Consider the following 17,595-nt stretch of genomic DNA (forward strand, 5'->3'; position numbering starts at 1 on the left):
ACCTTGATGTAAGTAAACCTGATGTGTAGTTTGTTTGGTAAAATATCGCTTAGTTTTCGAGAAAATCGAAAATTAACGATTTTCGGCCAATTTTGTAAATTTTTGGTGTATAATTTACATTAAGTTTAACAGCCTCTGGAAGCCAAATGTAGCAACCTAGCGTTTTAATATTTTACACTTACGTTAACTAGCATCTTGACAATAATTTAGTAAAGTTTCAAAAAATTTAATGAAATTCTAATATTTTTACGAATTAATTACTAATTAGCATATATAAAACTCTTAAAAAGTAGGGTAAAAACAAACGCATTTTTTTTCATGTGCAACAAATTTTTTTTTAATAAAAAAATCGTCAATCTACTGTTTAGATACTAATATTTATGAATCAAGTAAAACAAATTTGGGGAAACTATTTTCCGCTCTGCGCCAGAGCCACAAAATTGTATGAAATTCAAAGATTTTATCTGTCGGCAAGATCAATCAGATGTACCTATTGTTCTCTATTTACAGATTTAAGGTAAATTTTACTACGAGAAACAAACTTTAAAGGTAAACTGAAAGGTCCTGAATAATTTGGAATTACGTTTTAATATAAAAACATCTAAAAATAACGACTAACCCATGAAATTAAGCAATTACTGTCTGAGCTCAACATTATAACTCGCTTAGCTTCATCACCTGTTATGTTTTCCACTAGGTGAATTTATTCTTATTGTTATAATAATTATAATAATAATGATATTATTATTTTTTGCACTATACGCGCGCATGCACAGTTTATTTTTATCAACAAAGTGTTCCATTTGACATGAGCATATACACGAATAATTTCGCCTAGTTGAAAACAGGCTATATAACATAATGTTCTTATCTTCTAATATAGGGAGTATTCACACGAGCACGTTAACGCTATTTTCCAAGGTCCCCCCACTTTGTAAACAACTTTCTGTGCGTGCGCAAGCATTACGAAAAACTTTAGTTACGTGCGTCGAGAACCTTATTTCTGAAAAATAGCGTAAATGAAAACGTTAACCAAAACATGATTAAACATGCCTGGCTAGGCTTAGTCTCTATAAACCCAAGGTATTCCATGATTTGTTTTAATACGTGTGGCGTATGTTGCGTGCGCTACACATGCGTTGCGTTCTACACTTCCCGTCGAAGCGCGAATTCAAAAGAAGCAAGTACGTTAACGCAAATGTTCACTGAACTCTGTTGTTATGCAAATGAGTAGAATGGTGACATCCGATAACGTTCATGTGCTCGTGCAAAATTTCCTAATAATTCTTAGCCTAAACAATAAATTATTGTTTGTAAACTTGTAAACCATTGTTTCATCCCTTCGCTTTATTAAAAATTTACAGAACGCGACTTTAAATACTAACAATTTAGACAACAGAATCGTCCCACATATTAAATTGTTATTTTAAAGAATTCTTCCAGACATAGTTTTACCTTCATTGCTACCTTAATCAATCGAGTAACTGTACACATTTCTTGCAACATTGGCAAAGAGAATCTGGAGAGTTTTTCTTGAGCTTTCAGTTCACAAATATTATGCATTTCAAACATTATTGGATGCTGCAAGCCTATTGTGTCAAGTACGGTTTGCAACAAAAGTTGAATTTCTCTTTAATTTTCCGTTTTTGAATCGTCTCCATTTTCTTCGACTTCGTCACCATCTTCATTACTATCGTAATCATCATCTTCGTCATCATCATCATCATGAACGGCTGCATCTGTCCTTTTTTTAGCCAAGTGTGAGAAAAAACTTGCAATCTGCTGTGCTGTTAAAAATTGAGTCTTGCTAAATAGATGTGAACCATCGCTGTGCCTGGCCGATCTCATCTCTCGTGAGACATCACATTGATCAGCTTTCTGCTCCGTCTGCTCTCCAGCGTCAGAAACACCAAAAAGGTAGGTTTTCTGTACAGAAAATCGGGTTTTTTTTGCAGAGGACTTTAACGCCCAGCCCATTTGCAGTTTGGGGCCAATGTCAAACCGTGGCAAATCGTTGGTTCTTGTTGGTTCTGGATTTTTAGAAGTACCATCTTCTAGTTGTGTTGCCTATAATTTCATTGCCCTGTCATAAAGTGTTTCATGTTCTAGTGCGTTCTTGTGATTTTCATAATCTAAGTGTTTCTCTAGGGAAGAGTACCTCTGATATGACCTAATGCAACCTTGTTCGCGACAAAAGAACAGTTTGCTGGGGGTGCCAGGACTTTCTTCACTTTCTATTTGGTCGTCGTCATTTATATCAGCTTGTTCTTCATGAGATGTCTTGGCTTGTATTCTTGCTTTTACTGCAATAAATGATACTTGATTTATTTTGATCAGACGTTGTATCTTAATGGTTATGAATTAAATTGGGTAGCTTCAAGGGCACACAGAATTTACTCAAAAGTAGATTTTGTCCTGCACCAATACCATACGCCATCCACACTTTCATGGACCTGCTTCCATACTCTATGTTGTTGATGTGACTCGCGCCTTTCCATTTCCCTGCTGCACAAATAGTACCACTCACTATCGATGCCCGTAAACCTAAACATGTATCTGTGTGCAGCGATTTCCTTCTGGCATGCTTGTAAAGGTAGGACTTCAGTGCTCTGTTTGCGATCTTTTCTATCGAATCCACAAGCTCCGCCGACAACCGATTTAAAAGAACATGAAATCTCCATTTTGTTTGAACTTAAAGCCATCAGACAATAATTATATATAAGAATTATTTTCAACACGTCTTTACATTGTAAGAGATAAACTAAAATGGATAACAAATCAGTTCCATTGTCAACGTTAATGAAGATATCGTTATCTATCGAATATACGCAGTAAAGTTTTTTGTCTAGTGTGGTTAATGTTTTGAAACATTCTCGTTGAGTAAGTTCGACCAGGTTCGACAAACAGGAAAACGATAAAAAGTTAAAACAAATTTGTTTTTCAGTTTTATCCTATAAACTATGAGAGGATGGAATAATTTATAATAATGTGGTTTGACAAAGAATAAGCGAGTGATTTTTACTTAATTGCTTAATTTCGTATATTGGTTATTAATTGAAATTTTACTAGAAACGTATTTTTTATTTATTTTTTTTTGTTTAAATTGCAACTTAATTCAAAATTTATCTTTCAAGTTTGTTTCTCGTAATAAAAGTTTGGCTAAATAGAGAACAATAGGTACATCTGATTGATAAAGCAGATAAAACCTTTGAATTTCTTACAACTTTGTGGCTCTGGCGCGGAGCTAGTTAACGTAAGTGTAAAAGATTAAAACGCTAGGTTGCTACGTTTGGCTTCCAGAGGCTGTTAAACTTAATGTAAATTATACACCAAAAATTAACAAAATTGGCCGAAAATCGTTATTTTTCGATTTTTGTTCAACAACTCTCCTGTTTTGTGTTGCTTCATTAATTTCATTTGCTTTACATTTGTAGTAATCGTTTCTTAGCATGTGGAGTCTGCTTTTAATTCTCTTTTGTAGGTTCCTTGTGTGTTCTCGAGTATCATTTTCATATTATTTCTTATCTCTTTCGTAGATTCTATTACTGTTGAAGTTCTTGATCATCATCCCATGGGTAGCTTTCTTTGTGTCTTTTCAATTTTGGTATAAGATCTGTCGCTTTCTTTAGAGACGATGTCAAAAAGTCATGTTTCTCATCTTGGGTGTTCCTTTGTGTTGGGTTGTTCACGTCATCGTCCATAGATTGTATTACGGCTTTCCTTACAATGATGTCCTTTAACATGTTCATGTCTGGTTTTCTACTTTTTGTACCGAGTATCCGTTTTCTTGGTTTCCATCTTGCAGCTTTATTTGCTGATGTTTCAAGTACGGTAATTATTAGACGATGATCTGATTGGAAATATGAATTTTATACCCTAACATCTTTGACAAAATTTCTAATCCAGGAATCACTTATACTGTATTCAATGACTTTTTTTGTTCATCCGTCATTGCTGTGCCATGTTATTCTGTGTTTTAGTGGATGCTCAAACCAAGTATTTAGGATGGATAATCTGTGTATGGAACAGAAGTCCAGGAGCATCTGTCCGTTTTCATTGTACCAGTCATTTCTTTTATCTGGATAAGAAAAACCTTCAAAGCATGTTTTGCTGGTTGTCATTGTTGACGTAGCATTGAAATCGCCTAGAATCAATAACTTTCTTCCTTTTTCCACTTTACTAATTTCTTGGAGTTTCTGATAAAATGATTCCTTTTTTGATAGTGGACTGTATTCCGTGGGTGCATATGCACTAATGACTCTAAGTTTACAGTTCTTTACAGCAAGATCAGCAGCCATCGTTCTTTCTGATGTATGTTTTATTTCTGTTAAAGTTATTTAGACTTTAGATTGTCTAATGGCTATTCCTACACAAAACATTTTCTTTGTTTTGTTTCCTGTCCAATACACATTATATCCCTTATGACATATGGACCCACTACCCATTCTTCTCATCTCCTGCATACATGCTATGTCTAATTAGCATCTGTACAGTCATCAATGATTTCATTTAGGACAAAGTCATCTGATGCTGTTCTTACATTAATTTGACCTGCTTTCCATTTATAGAACTTCCTTCGAGTGCTGACCTCGACCAGTGAAGCGTGGACGTTTTACAACAACAATTGAAATCCATCATACGTACATAATCTGAGTCCTTTTTATCTTAGATTACTGACCTTGTTTATCTTCAACAAATAATACAAATATAATTAACATAATAAAAAACAGTAAAATATATGTTTAAAATTCACATGAACAGCTTCAAAGTCATGGTAAAATTAATATCTTCAAATTCCGAGTCAACAACACAGAGTTGATAGCGAAACTACTATATCACTTGCTTGCTAGCCGCATAGACGCACATATACGATCTTTGTTATGTTGGTGGTCATCAACCCTAGATTTACAAAACTTTGGGTGATATGACGTCACGCAGCAAGCACATGGTTTTCTCATCAACTCTCACTGCGAATTTGACAAAAATGTTTCTGACTTTTTCAAGGGCATACAAAAACGATCGTTTTCATGCAGTTTATTTATTTTTTTTAAAAAGTTTATACTGTTCATTAGATACACATAATAATTATCGGTGATAATACAGTACATAGGTTATGCTACGGTAATTAATTGAAAATAAATGCAATTTATTAACGCATGATTTTATTGTTCTTTCTGCACAATGTTCAAACTAACTCGGAGAGCCTGGCTGTGTCCTGGCTGTGTGAGTCGCGGCACCACGGCAGACCATGTGTTTACTGACTAAAAAGCAAACAATGCACTGTGGCCGACCGCATCATAATGCAACTCAAAGCATGAATTTGTTTTATAATTCAATACAAATTCAATTCAAAATTCTTTAATCATCCCACACAGGGTAATTCAAATAAAAAGGTCAGGATTAAAATGATCGTGCAAAAAATACAAATAAATAACTTTGTATTGAATGTGCTTTTATCAACTAAAATGAGATGTGAAAAATATGAATAAAAAAGCTTTAGCTAAATCATTTTAGCATCATTTAATTTCGGACACTTTTTGTGTCCGTAAGCAGCTGTAGTTTTATTATTCTATAATATTCATATTCATCAGTCTGCCGACTGATTTGCATGTTGTCACTTTCATATCCCATATCCAGTGTATTTGCGCTTGTACACTATTTAATAATCATTATTATGGTAGACAACACCCTTCTAGATAGACCACAATTTAATTACAGAATGGTTTTATATATTGTTGAACATGAAAACAACTATTCTTGTTTCCGCAGAAATGTATTTTTTATCCATTTATGCTAAACTTTTTTATTTTATCTATATTTATAAAATAATTAATACACCACGAAAAATACCCAAAATAATATACTGTAGTTTGAAACTATATACTTTCGTTGGTGTTTGTGCGCATCATCTAATTCACACAGTACAAGTTTTCTTTAGCGTCTTTTATTTTAGCAAAGTCTGAACAGTCAAAAGTAAAGTATAAAGTTCCATATCCAGTATTGCTTTCCATTTTTTAGTCTACATATATTTCAAAGTAAATCGATAGTGTATAACAAAATCAATGGCGGTAAATACATAGTTCCGGATTTTATTCTTGATACAAAACAAAGTACTTTTATACTTTCCTATGCAAAGTATATAACCACCCATAAGGCAGAGAATGAGAAAAGTCGCTCAAACCTAGACTTAAACCCGGAACCTTCCGCTTTATATGCAGATGTCCTAACCATTAGTTATTATAAATAAATATTTAAGTTTTTTCAATATACCTACTTTTTTTTAACAAATCAGCAGATTCCACACTTTCTTTATCATCCTCACTATCGCTAGATGATAGTTCACTATCAACAACTGAACAAGTTTCTTTAAATTCTGCCAAATGGTGATTGTTAAATGAATCATCCGATGTTTCTTTTTTTCTTAGCAACAAAGCTTCTCCAGTAGAATCAATTGAACTTCTAGTAAACTGTGAATTAGAGTCAAGGTTTTCCGTATTTGGTGAAAGATCTTCTATACTGGTAAGTGATGTTGATGGTGGAGTATTTGTACAAGAAGCTTTAAAATCGGCTACATTGATAATTGGCTTATTCAAATCTCTTTCAGTGGTTTGTAATTTTGTTAAAACTTCAGTATTAGTATCTTGAAAAAAATAAAAACAGTTGAGGTAAAGTTATTATGATAATAATTAAATGAAATCTACTTAATTTGTGAAATTTTAGTGATATAAGATGATATAATATATATAATAAGTATAGTAATTTTGAGCAATTTTATGTCAACATAAATTTCCTTTTGGATAAATAAAATGAACTATGAACTATATATACTGAAAATGTATTAATTAATTTGCCAACGATAAGATGAGGAAATCTGTGAGAATAAAAAAAAGCCACCCCAACCGAGACTCGAACCCGGAACCTTCTGCTTGATATGCAGATATTCTAACCATTAAACCACTGGGGCTTTCATGATATTGTTCGAATTAGATTGGATAGCGACGCTTTAACATTCTCGGCGTGGAACAGTAGAACAGCACTGGTTGTCTCTCACTCTATTGTACGTACGCGCACCAGAGATCTAATTGATCCTTATCTTTTCAGTACTTTTATTCACGAAGTGGGATTTCTGAAGAGATACTTTTATATATATATAAACACAACAGGCAAAGAACATTAATTCTAAACCACCTGGAGATTTTATTTCTTACCTAAATTCCACAAAGCAGCCAATCCTAATAGACCCATTATTTCGGGCAATGGCACTGTGGATGATTTACTTAGACCATGTGACTGATCTCTCTTCATACATTCAGGACTCCAAAGCACAAAAATGGTGCCATCTTTTGCAAATTGTTAATATGGTACAATTTGAGGCCAATTTTCTGTCTTTTTGGACACTATAGTGACCATAGAAAATGGTACACTCAAAACTGACCTATTCTGTAAACCCACGGATAAAAATATGTACCTGCTCCCTAGAAGTTTTCATCCCCGACACTGTACTAAAAATATACCGTACAGTCAAGCTGACCAGACCAGAGTGCCATTGGTCACAACCTATCACCCCAGGTTGCCTCCATTACGGGCTATTAAAAACTATTGAACAAAATATGCCCATTCTACAGTCCACAGAACGTCTCAGGACTGTTTTTCCGGAACCACCCATTATTGCATTTCGTAGACTTCCCAACCTCTGATATATTAGTCAGATCGAAAGAGTGAAATTAATTCTCATGACAGCCAAAATTTGGGCAGTCACCTTTGCGGCAAAACTTGTTCATTGGTCGACTATACTTAAAAATTTATAGTAACCAAACTGGCCGCATTTTTCGGATAAGACAATCAATTAATTGTCTAACCAAAAACATCATTTATCTCATTTTTTTGTGGTAAACAGTACGTCGGGGAAACAAAAAACACTCTCCGTATGAGAATGACACAGATCAGTTATCAAAACATTTGATTTATTCAATATCGGCTCATTACAATTACAACAGAATACATAAAAATATATAATGAAACAAAAAGCCAGGATTGTCACAAGCGAACCCAATCACTGTTTAAAGACTTTCCTTTAACATAAATAAAATATAAATATAAAATAATGACGAGAAAAAATTAATTAATAAAAATCTAAGACATTAAGTAAAAAAATACAGCAGGGACCAGGTAAAATCAAAAGAAATAGTGTTGGCGAAGACTAGTCTCGAATTCTCGAAACCTGCCAAGGAGAGCAAGCTCACTTAATTCATAGGGAAGACCATTCCAAAGTTTACAAAATCTAGGAAAGGGTGAAGATTGAAAACAGACAGTTCGAGCAAAGGGTGGCCTGAATAGAAGATCAAATTTGTGACGAGAAATAGGAGAAAAAAAAGAAGAAACATCAAGATCAATAATAGTGTATAAACATTTGACAACAAAGATAATAGTTTGGAAATCAATCCGAGAAGTCAAAGAAGGAAGATGAAGGAGAGCTAATCTTTAGGCGTAAGTAGGACGTTCAAAGTGTTTACCTGGAAAAAAGTATCTTGTAAGAATGCGTTGAGGTTTTTCAAGGAGATTAAGATGGGAAGCCAAATGTGGAAACCACACAGGAGCACCATATTCCAGAATCGGACGACATAAGGATTTGTAAAGCAGAAGAAGAGAATGAGAGTCATTGGTACCAACAGTACGACGGATAAATCCTAAAGTCCTGGAGGCAGAAGAGTGAACAGCTAAAATGTGGTCGTGCCAGGAAAGGGTACTATTAAGGGTAATGCCAAGGTATTTATGGCTGTTAGTTAGAGATAGAGGGATATCATTAAGAGTATAAGGGTAGAGAGTGGGATTTCGAGAGCGAGAAACGTGCATAACTTTACATTTATTGATGTTAAGTGACATTTTATTTACGTTGGACCAAGAAAGAATATTGTCAAGATCAGATTGTAGGATAAGGGAATCAGAGTTAGATTGAATATTCCTGAAGACTACAGTATCATTGGAGATTATTAGATTGAAGAGTAGAGGGAAGACCCGAAACAAAAATATTAAATAACAGAGGGCCTAGTAGAGATCCCTGTGGAAGCCAAGATGTTACTTGGGCCCAATTGGAGGAGGTACCATTAAAAAGCACTCTCTGTGACCGACCAATTAGGTAAGAGGAAATCCAATTAAGTGTAGAGCCACAGAAACCATAGTTGTGAAGTTTTTGAAGAAGAAGAGTATGAGAAATCTTATCAAAGGCCTTGGACCAATCCAGAAATATAACATCGGTTTTAGGAGAATTACGTTTATCAAGATTAGAAGCAAGGTGATGGTAAAGTTGGGAGACTTGAGTAATAGTTGATCGTCTTGGCACGAAACCATGTTGGGCTTTAGGAATAAGACATAGATTAGTTAAGTGAGTGTTAAAACATTCAAGCCTGATCAACCTGTAACTGAACATTTTAATTCAGGTGGTCACTCAATTGCAAATTTCGGAATGATTGCAATAGACCACAATGGCAAATGGAGCGACAAAACTCACAAAGACAAAGAAAACCACTGGGAGTTACTACTTAAAACCACAAAACCTTTTGGACTTAACATTAGGAACATTCTCCCAGATCGGTAAAATTATTCCATTGACTACCTAAATTTAAGTTTCAATATTAACCACCATTTGAGCTGTTTTTAAAGTTCTATTCCAAGATTGTTTATATTTACCAAGGTATCTTCTTTGTTTTCTACACTTCTCTCCAACCTCTATTCACTAGCCTCCTTTGTTTTCATTTCTTTTATTTCAGTTCACTCAGGAAGTGCTACTTTAAGTTGTAATTCCCAGTGGTTTTCTTTGACTTTGTCAGTTTTGTCGCTCCATTTGACATTGTGGTCTATTGCAATAACTCTGAAATTTGCAATCGAGTGACCAGCTAAATTAAAATGTTCGGCTACAGGTTGATCAAGCTTTAATGTTTTGATAGCTGATCTGTGTTGTGTCATTCTCATACGGAGAGTGTTTTTTGTTTCCCCGACGTACTGTTTGCCACGAATATTACAGTATGAGATAAATGACGTTTTTGGTTAAACAATTAATTAATTGTCTTAACCAAAAAATGCGGCCAGTTTGGTACTCTTAAATTTTTCAGTAGAATCAACCAATGATTTTGATTTGATTTTATTCAGGTTTCAACATAAAAGTACAAGACAAAATTAAAAATACAAATGGAAACATGCAATGTATTGCACAGTACACAAAAAAAAACCTAGGATACCCCAATGGGGTATCCTAGGTTTTTTTTGCATAAAGTAGGGAAAAAAACCAACTTTTGTAAGATTTGCCGCAAAGGTGACTGCCCAAATTTTGGCTGTCATGAAAGTTAATTTCACTCTTAAATTCAGATCTGACTAAAATATCACGAATGTTGGGAGGTCTACGAAATGCAATAATGGGTGGTTCCGGAAAAACAGTCCTGAGACGTTCTGTGGACTGTAGAATGGGCATATGTATCTGAATAATAGGGTGATTGGTTGTGACCAATGGCACATTTGGCTGACATGGTTTGTACGTCAGTGTTTGACTTCGAGGAATATCTTTTGCCTCTTTATAGCAGTTTCGATGTATTTCTACTTGTAATTTCTATTCCGGAGATGTCCGGTTAGTTCTATGGAAACTACCTAATCATTTAACAATTCAATCCGATAATGGTACGACACACGAAGCAACTAGTCAATCATCGATTGTAAATGGGTTTAATGAGTATTTTGTTTCAATTGGGCAGAACATTGCACGTGAGTGTAATGACGGTCATATTAACAACCCGATAAATGTACCAACCCCTCCCAATTCTCTATTTCTCAATGGTACAACTGAAAATGAAGTATACAATATTTTAATTGGATTAGATAAAATAAGGCTGTGGGAATAGACCAGATTAGCCCCAATATTTTAGCAGCAAATTACATTAGTCAATCCCTATCGTTCTCTAAGAGGACTTTCCCCGATGCGTTAAAAAAGGCGAAAGTGATACCCATTTTTAAAAAAGGTTTACCGTCTGATCCAGCTATAGGCCGGTATCTATACTTCCGCAGTTTAGTAAAGTTTTTGAAATTTTTTTTTATAAACAACTTACATCTTATTTATCCCGCTTTGATTTATTGTATTCTCATCAATATGGTTTCAGAGAGAATTATAGTACAAAACTAGCTATCACAGACCTGACACAGAAACTGTCAGATGAAATTGACAAGGGAAATTTAGTTTTGGGGATATTCTTGGATCTGAAAAAAGCTTTCGATACAGTGAACCATAACATTCTAATAAATAAATTATATTCATACAGGATTCGGGGGTTACCATTGGCTTTTTAAAACAATTACCTATATAACAGAAAACAATATATGAGTGTAAATGGTATCGATTCAAATGAACTTTCCATAAGTTGCGGTGTACCCCAAGGGTCAGTATTGGGGCCTACATTGTTCCTTATGTATGTCAATGACATTGCACATGTGACCGACTACTTTGATATTTGTCTATTTGCAGACGATACCAGTTTGTTCCATACTTTTAATCCACATGATGATATTGACATGCAGTATATAGATAGCAAATTTAAAAATATTGTGGACTGGTGTGATTTAAATAAATTAACCATTAATACAAAAAAGACAGAGTATATAATTTTCCGTGGTAAACACACGGCCATTAAAACCAAAGGAGCAATACATGTTAAAGGAACAGAAATTTACGAAGTAGAATCAACCGTGTATATATACACTTGACAATAAACTCACATGGAAAAATCAAATTAAATAAGATCCAAGGCAGATGTGCTCTATAAACTGAGAAATTTTGTTCCTTAGTCAATTTTATTACTCTGTTTTATTCTACCCCATATATCATATGCTCTAGAGGCATGGGGGAACACATATACAACAAATTTAAAACCTATACACCTCAACCAAAAACGAATTGTACGCACTATAAAACACTCTGATAGATTAGCACATACGTCATCAGTATTTACAGAACTGGGGATACTAAATATTTATAAGCAACATACATTTCAGTTAGTTTTATTTGTTCATGACAGTATTAATGGCAGGTTTCCCGTGGGAATTCCAGAATATTTTTTAAATGCCCAGCATCATCACTCAACGAGATTTCAAGCATTCCAAAATACAAAAGTAATGTTGGTCAATTTTCTGTCCGATATTTTGGTGCTAATTCATGGAATGAGATACCAGAAAATATTAAACATGACTCTAAAATTATATTTAAACGGAAATTAAAGCAATTCTTACTTTAGTTATATAATTATTTATTTATCTTATTTATGAAAAAGTGTAGTAATATTTAAATTTTATATATATAAATGGGATTGTTTTAATTTATTAAGTTTTTATTTTTAGCCATGTGTTAATGAAATGATTGCCCATAGTTGTAAAAATTTAGTTAAATATAATTTATGTAAATTGGGCTGGACTTGATTATATTATTAGTGTTTACACTATTTTCTAGCTCCTTCCTTATGTTTTAAAATGTAATATTATTTATCATTGTAAAACAAAATATTATTTGGAAAATAAAGTTGAAGTTGAAGTTGACTATAGTGTCCAAAAATCAACGCTACTAATGGATTTGATTGCTGTAAATTTGATAGTTGGGTGGGCTGAATTAATATTGAGAAGAAAAGATTCCAAATTATCTTCACCATGGGTCCAGATCATAAAGATGTCGTCAATGTATCTAAACCAAACAAGTGGTTTATTACGAAAATTGGCCTCAAATTGTCACATAAATAAATTTTCAAAAGATGGCGCTATTTTTGTGCCCATCGCTGTGCCATGAATTTGAAGGTAATGGTCATTTCTAAAAATAAAATTGTTGTTGGTTAAAATCAACATAACCAGTTCTCGTAAATAAGCTTTAGTAGGCGTTTTGCCTGGAATTTGCTTGTAATTTAAAATACATGCGTCGGCTCCTTCTTCGTGAGAGATATTAGTATACAACGATGAAACATCTAATGTAGCCAGAACAGAATTATTAGGTAAATTTTGAATTTAGTTAATTTTGCGGATAAAGTCTGTGGAGTCCTGAATGTATGAAGGGAGATCAATCACATATGGTCTGAGTAAATCATCCACATATTCAGAAATGTTCTCTGTAGCAGTGCCATTGCCCAAAATAATGGGTCTACCAGGATTGCCTGCTTTGTGGATTTTAGGTAGGAAATAAAATCTGCGTGGAACTGGATTAACCTGTGCCAAATGAGGTCAAATCTTAGGATCGATGGAGTGTTTTTTTACCATCACAGAAACAGATTTGGCCACCTTATCCGCAATTCCCGGGGTGGGATTCGTTGTTAGATAATGAATTAGGACTCCTCTTCATAAAATTTGATGTCCATAGCAACAAAAGTTTTTTCTCTCCTTTGGAAAGTCGACAATTTCAACAACTGAATCAGAGGTGTTGCTCCGATTCTTCTTATAAGCTTCAAATTCCTCGGTAAATAGAGGATGCATTATTTTGACAAATGCTTATGATTAGAAATAGTGTCGGGTGTTGTACAGAACACTAAACCTAATCAACACTAAGAGTGGCTTTCGGATATTTTAGATCCATGACCGATAAGATTCATCAAACTGGGAGTGTAGTTAGTTAGGCTTATAAGAACTAAACTAGGTCATTTTGTTGCAACTATAGCTTACGTTTTCGGTCACCATCCAACCAGAAAATTAGGCCTACTGATGTGTACATGATTACATAAACAAGAATACAAAATAAACTTTATTAGGCCTACTCATACAACATCAAATAAAAAGTTATAATAGTTTAACCAATAAAAACAAATCAAAGTAACCATAATATGACTATATATTATGTTATAAAGAATCTTATTTATTTACTCGTCCTCCTTTTTGTTGGAATCACTAACTTATACAAATTTATAACTAATACTAATTAAGAAACTTACCATGTTTATTATGATATTGCACAGTAAACCTTAAACATCATACTACTCAGTATATGTGATTTTAATTATAACTAAAAATTAATAATTTAATTCTAAAGAACAAAGGTTTATTTTGTTCAGACGTTCCAATGTTTCCCTCTATTACAATAAGCTGTTTGCAACATACTTAGTTATAAATCTGGGAAAAACGCTGAACGTTAAAAAATGTAAACTAGATTTAAACTCGTCACTATTGACGCAAACGGCACAAGCATGTCATACGTTAGAATAGTGCGCACAGAAAAACGGTTATGCCATTGTGATCTGAACAAAATAAAATTTTTGTATACCTTCTCTCTTTTGTGTCTAAGTATATATACAGTATACACTACTGTATACATACGGTACTACATACAGTGCAGAATAGGTGAAAATAACGGGACAAATTTTAACCAGTGGGAAAGCCACTTCGTTAAATCGTGTAAAATCGACTTACTTCGCATTGACGATTTTGAAGTGCCACCTATCATTGAAAACTGAAACCACAATTTTGCATCACCTTGCAAATAATTGTTGATTTATTTTAAGCTCTCATGAATATTCAAGACCCTGCCCAACACTTCCTATTATGGTAAAAGCATTTCCTAATAAGTATAATTGGATAAACAATCGGTTTCCTTCCAAGAAACCGAAGCTCATACAATACATTCGGCGACTCAAGTCAGGACTCGTGAAATTTATAAATGTGGTACGATTTGACTACTATTTTGTTGTCTATTTTCTGAATAGTCGGAGGTGCATCCCACAGAATTAAAAAAATTATAATCAATTGTTTTATTTAGAATAATATTAGTTTAATCGAGTATGATATATTTATATCCTGTTCAAAATTTGTTGGTGTATTCTCAGGCCTCGAAAAGTAGGTACATTTTCTAGCTGTGAGCGTGGTTTCGGCGACGCGAGACACGTGTGTCAGTATAGGCGATAGCGAGAAGTGTGTTGTACTGTGGTGATGCTGATCCGATAGTCGTTAAGTTGTACTAATTACAAGTATCATTGGTCCTGGCCGGCCTAGCCTGGTGATCTGATCCCCACAAAAAATACTTTTTTTCAATCAGTATTAATATTATTATTTTATTTTTCATTTATTATTTTATTTATTAGGCTGAATAGATGCCTAGCTAGGCTAGTAGTAGGCCTAGATTATATAAATAGTAATAGTAAATACTGTAATTTAAATAATAAAATACAGCCCCCATTTTACTTTTTAGGCCATCATATAATATTATAATTATATAATACAACCAGACATTAAAGGCCAGGTGCGGGCAAAAAATTTCTATTGATCATACATTCCAATAATTATCGATCTATAGTTTCCCCTATGTTTCATAATTTTTGAGATTTTATTTGTGTCACAGGAGCTTTTTGAAAATTAGCACTTTCTTATCAGTGGGGGGATAGTTCAAATTACACAGTAAAATCTCTATTCTTTTGTACACAAATTTTGAAAATAGAGAGGCATTTTAAAAAGCTATGAAAAATAAACGGTGTGGTAAAAAATGTTATCAGATGACTAAATATAGGTAATATAACTTGAATTTTACATTTCTGGTATTTTTATTCAACTTCAGAATTTAATTTTCATGCTATAGCAAAAATTATCCACCGTATATCCACCATCTTTTTTCACCTTCTAGGGAGTCACCAGACATGCTGTTACATTAGGTTAACTACCTAACTACTGAAAAAAAGTCTTCCTGGTTTTTTTGGCAGAATTTTACCAAATTTTGTATTTGACCATATTAGGGGAAATTCATGGTTTTTCATCTTGATTTCTGTTACAAATATTTGATTTATGTACAATTAACCAGATATTATATTTAAAATTCATGCCTGTACCTGAGCTTTAAAATTTTTTTTAAATAATTATTATTATTTTTTCAGGAATCATTGGTCCGTTGATGATGCAGAATTCTTCGTCTTTGTAACTTCAAATTGAGAGTGAAGTGGATAAAAAGATGGATTCATAGGCGAATTAATACAATACAAATGTTTTATGTTGAATGCAAACCTACTACACTATACTTTGTAAATTATGTTATTGTCATGTGGTAGACCTTAAAAATTGAATATTTATTGTATGTTATGTTGTATTATACAGTACTAGGCCTAGTTTTTACCAAAAAAATGAATAAATAATTTGTTATTCAAATTAATTGCTTGTTTGTTCATCAATAACAAAACAATTGTAAGCAAGTATATTAAAACAGTTCTGGTTAGCTGCTTATTTCAGGTCATATTATTAATATTAGCTAGGCCTGACGCGCCCGATCACAACGTCACTAAGTGACTTTCCGCCCCTAGAACAATCGCTCGCTAAATAGGGCTAGGCCTCGGACTCGTATAAAAGCTATTATAACAGTTATGATAAATATTCCTCAACTAAAATGTATATTGTCATAAATAAACAAGTAATAATATACGTTGTATTGGAATGTATTTATTTATATGAATTCTTATACGCGGACAATTATAAAAATCGCATATCGATCGGTATAAATAAATTGATAAACACGATGACGTTTAGTTTGAATAGTCGGAGCTGCATCCCAAGCACCGAATTTTGTATCTTAATATCGTATTCTGTAGATTATTAATTTTTCTAACAGGGATTTTAAATTCAGGACTGTTCAATTTTTCTAAATATTTTATTATAACTATTTTCTAGGGTACAATTTCGGAAAAAAGACATTGGTTGATTTTGCCATTAAATTACAGATTATTGTTTTGTTCAAATACATTTAATTTTACATGACAAGATATTAAAAACCATTTATGAATTTATTTCACTAACAATATTTTTCCGATAATCAGCTAAATTTACAAATATTGTGTTTTTCCAACACCCTAAAATTGAGCAATTTTGAACTAAATTAGAAAAGTAGGGCACCCTCTCCGAGTCGAAATTTGACACGATTTGTCGACTGGCTTTCCTACTGTACAGCATAGTGTGTTTAGAGACCCACTACATCATCTGGGATTTGGTGACAACTTTTAAAGATGATGTATGATACATATCGAAATTCATGCCAAAAATCAGCTGAAAAATCAATTTCTAGGATTAAAGCGCCTACATTAATTAGCAAATAAATCTAGTTGAAAATATCCTACCTCCACTAGACTTGAAAATCTTCTTTCGTTTTCGTTCACGGTAAGCAAAAATTGCTTTACTATCCAACACTCTTCGTGGACTTATATTATAGCCATAATTTATACCGCCAAATGTACTTATATCTGGTGAACAAAATTCCAATGTTGAAATGATGTGATTTCACAACAGTATCATAGTACTATATAACAAATATTGATCTTAATTTCGGCCATTGTTACATTTATTCAGCAATATAAAAATTTACATTGTTACAGGAATCTTAGAGACAAGTAATTGTCTGTAGTTGTAAGAAGACTCTTTGAAAAAAACAAAAATTATCACAAAGAAAAAACATGGAATAAAGGTGGAAAAAAAAATACAAATACATATAATATAAAACAAACTAAATACATGTCGTATATATTAGAATTTGTAATCTTAGGTGTTGGGTCTTAGGTTTCATGATCTTAGGTCTTAGGGGGTCTTAGTTTTCGTGACACCCTAGGCTGGACCCACCATTTG

The 17,595-nt window shown here is 33.3% G+C and overlaps 1 protein-coding gene across 3 annotated transcripts in view; it reads right to left on the reverse strand.

Annotated features, from left to right (window-relative positions):
• Positions 1-17,595, reverse strand: part of LOC140040727 (histone-lysine N-methyltransferase SETDB1-like) — a 373,841-nt gene that overhangs the window by 78,857 nt on the left and 277,389 nt on the right. For 2 of the 3 annotated variants that reach the window (XM_072086876.1, XM_072086874.1), the window contains 2 exons: positions 17,094-17,216; positions 6,275-6,640 (listed from right to left, as the gene is read on the reverse strand). In XM_072086876.1, the coding sequence (XP_071942977.1) occupies positions 6,275-6,640; positions 17,094-17,216 (489 nt within the window). Of the gene's footprint in view, positions 1-6,274; positions 6,641-9,746; positions 9,869-17,093; positions 17,217-17,595 lie in introns of those variants that run through there. The other variant, XM_072086877.1, reaches the window with a different exon arrangement.

Source organism: Antedon mediterranea, chromosome 2 (genome assembly GCF_964355755.1).
Source record: "Antedon mediterranea chromosome 2, ecAntMedi1.1, whole genome shotgun sequence".
NCBI lineage: Eukaryota > Metazoa > Echinodermata > Crinoidea > Comatulida > Antedonidae > Antedon > Antedon mediterranea.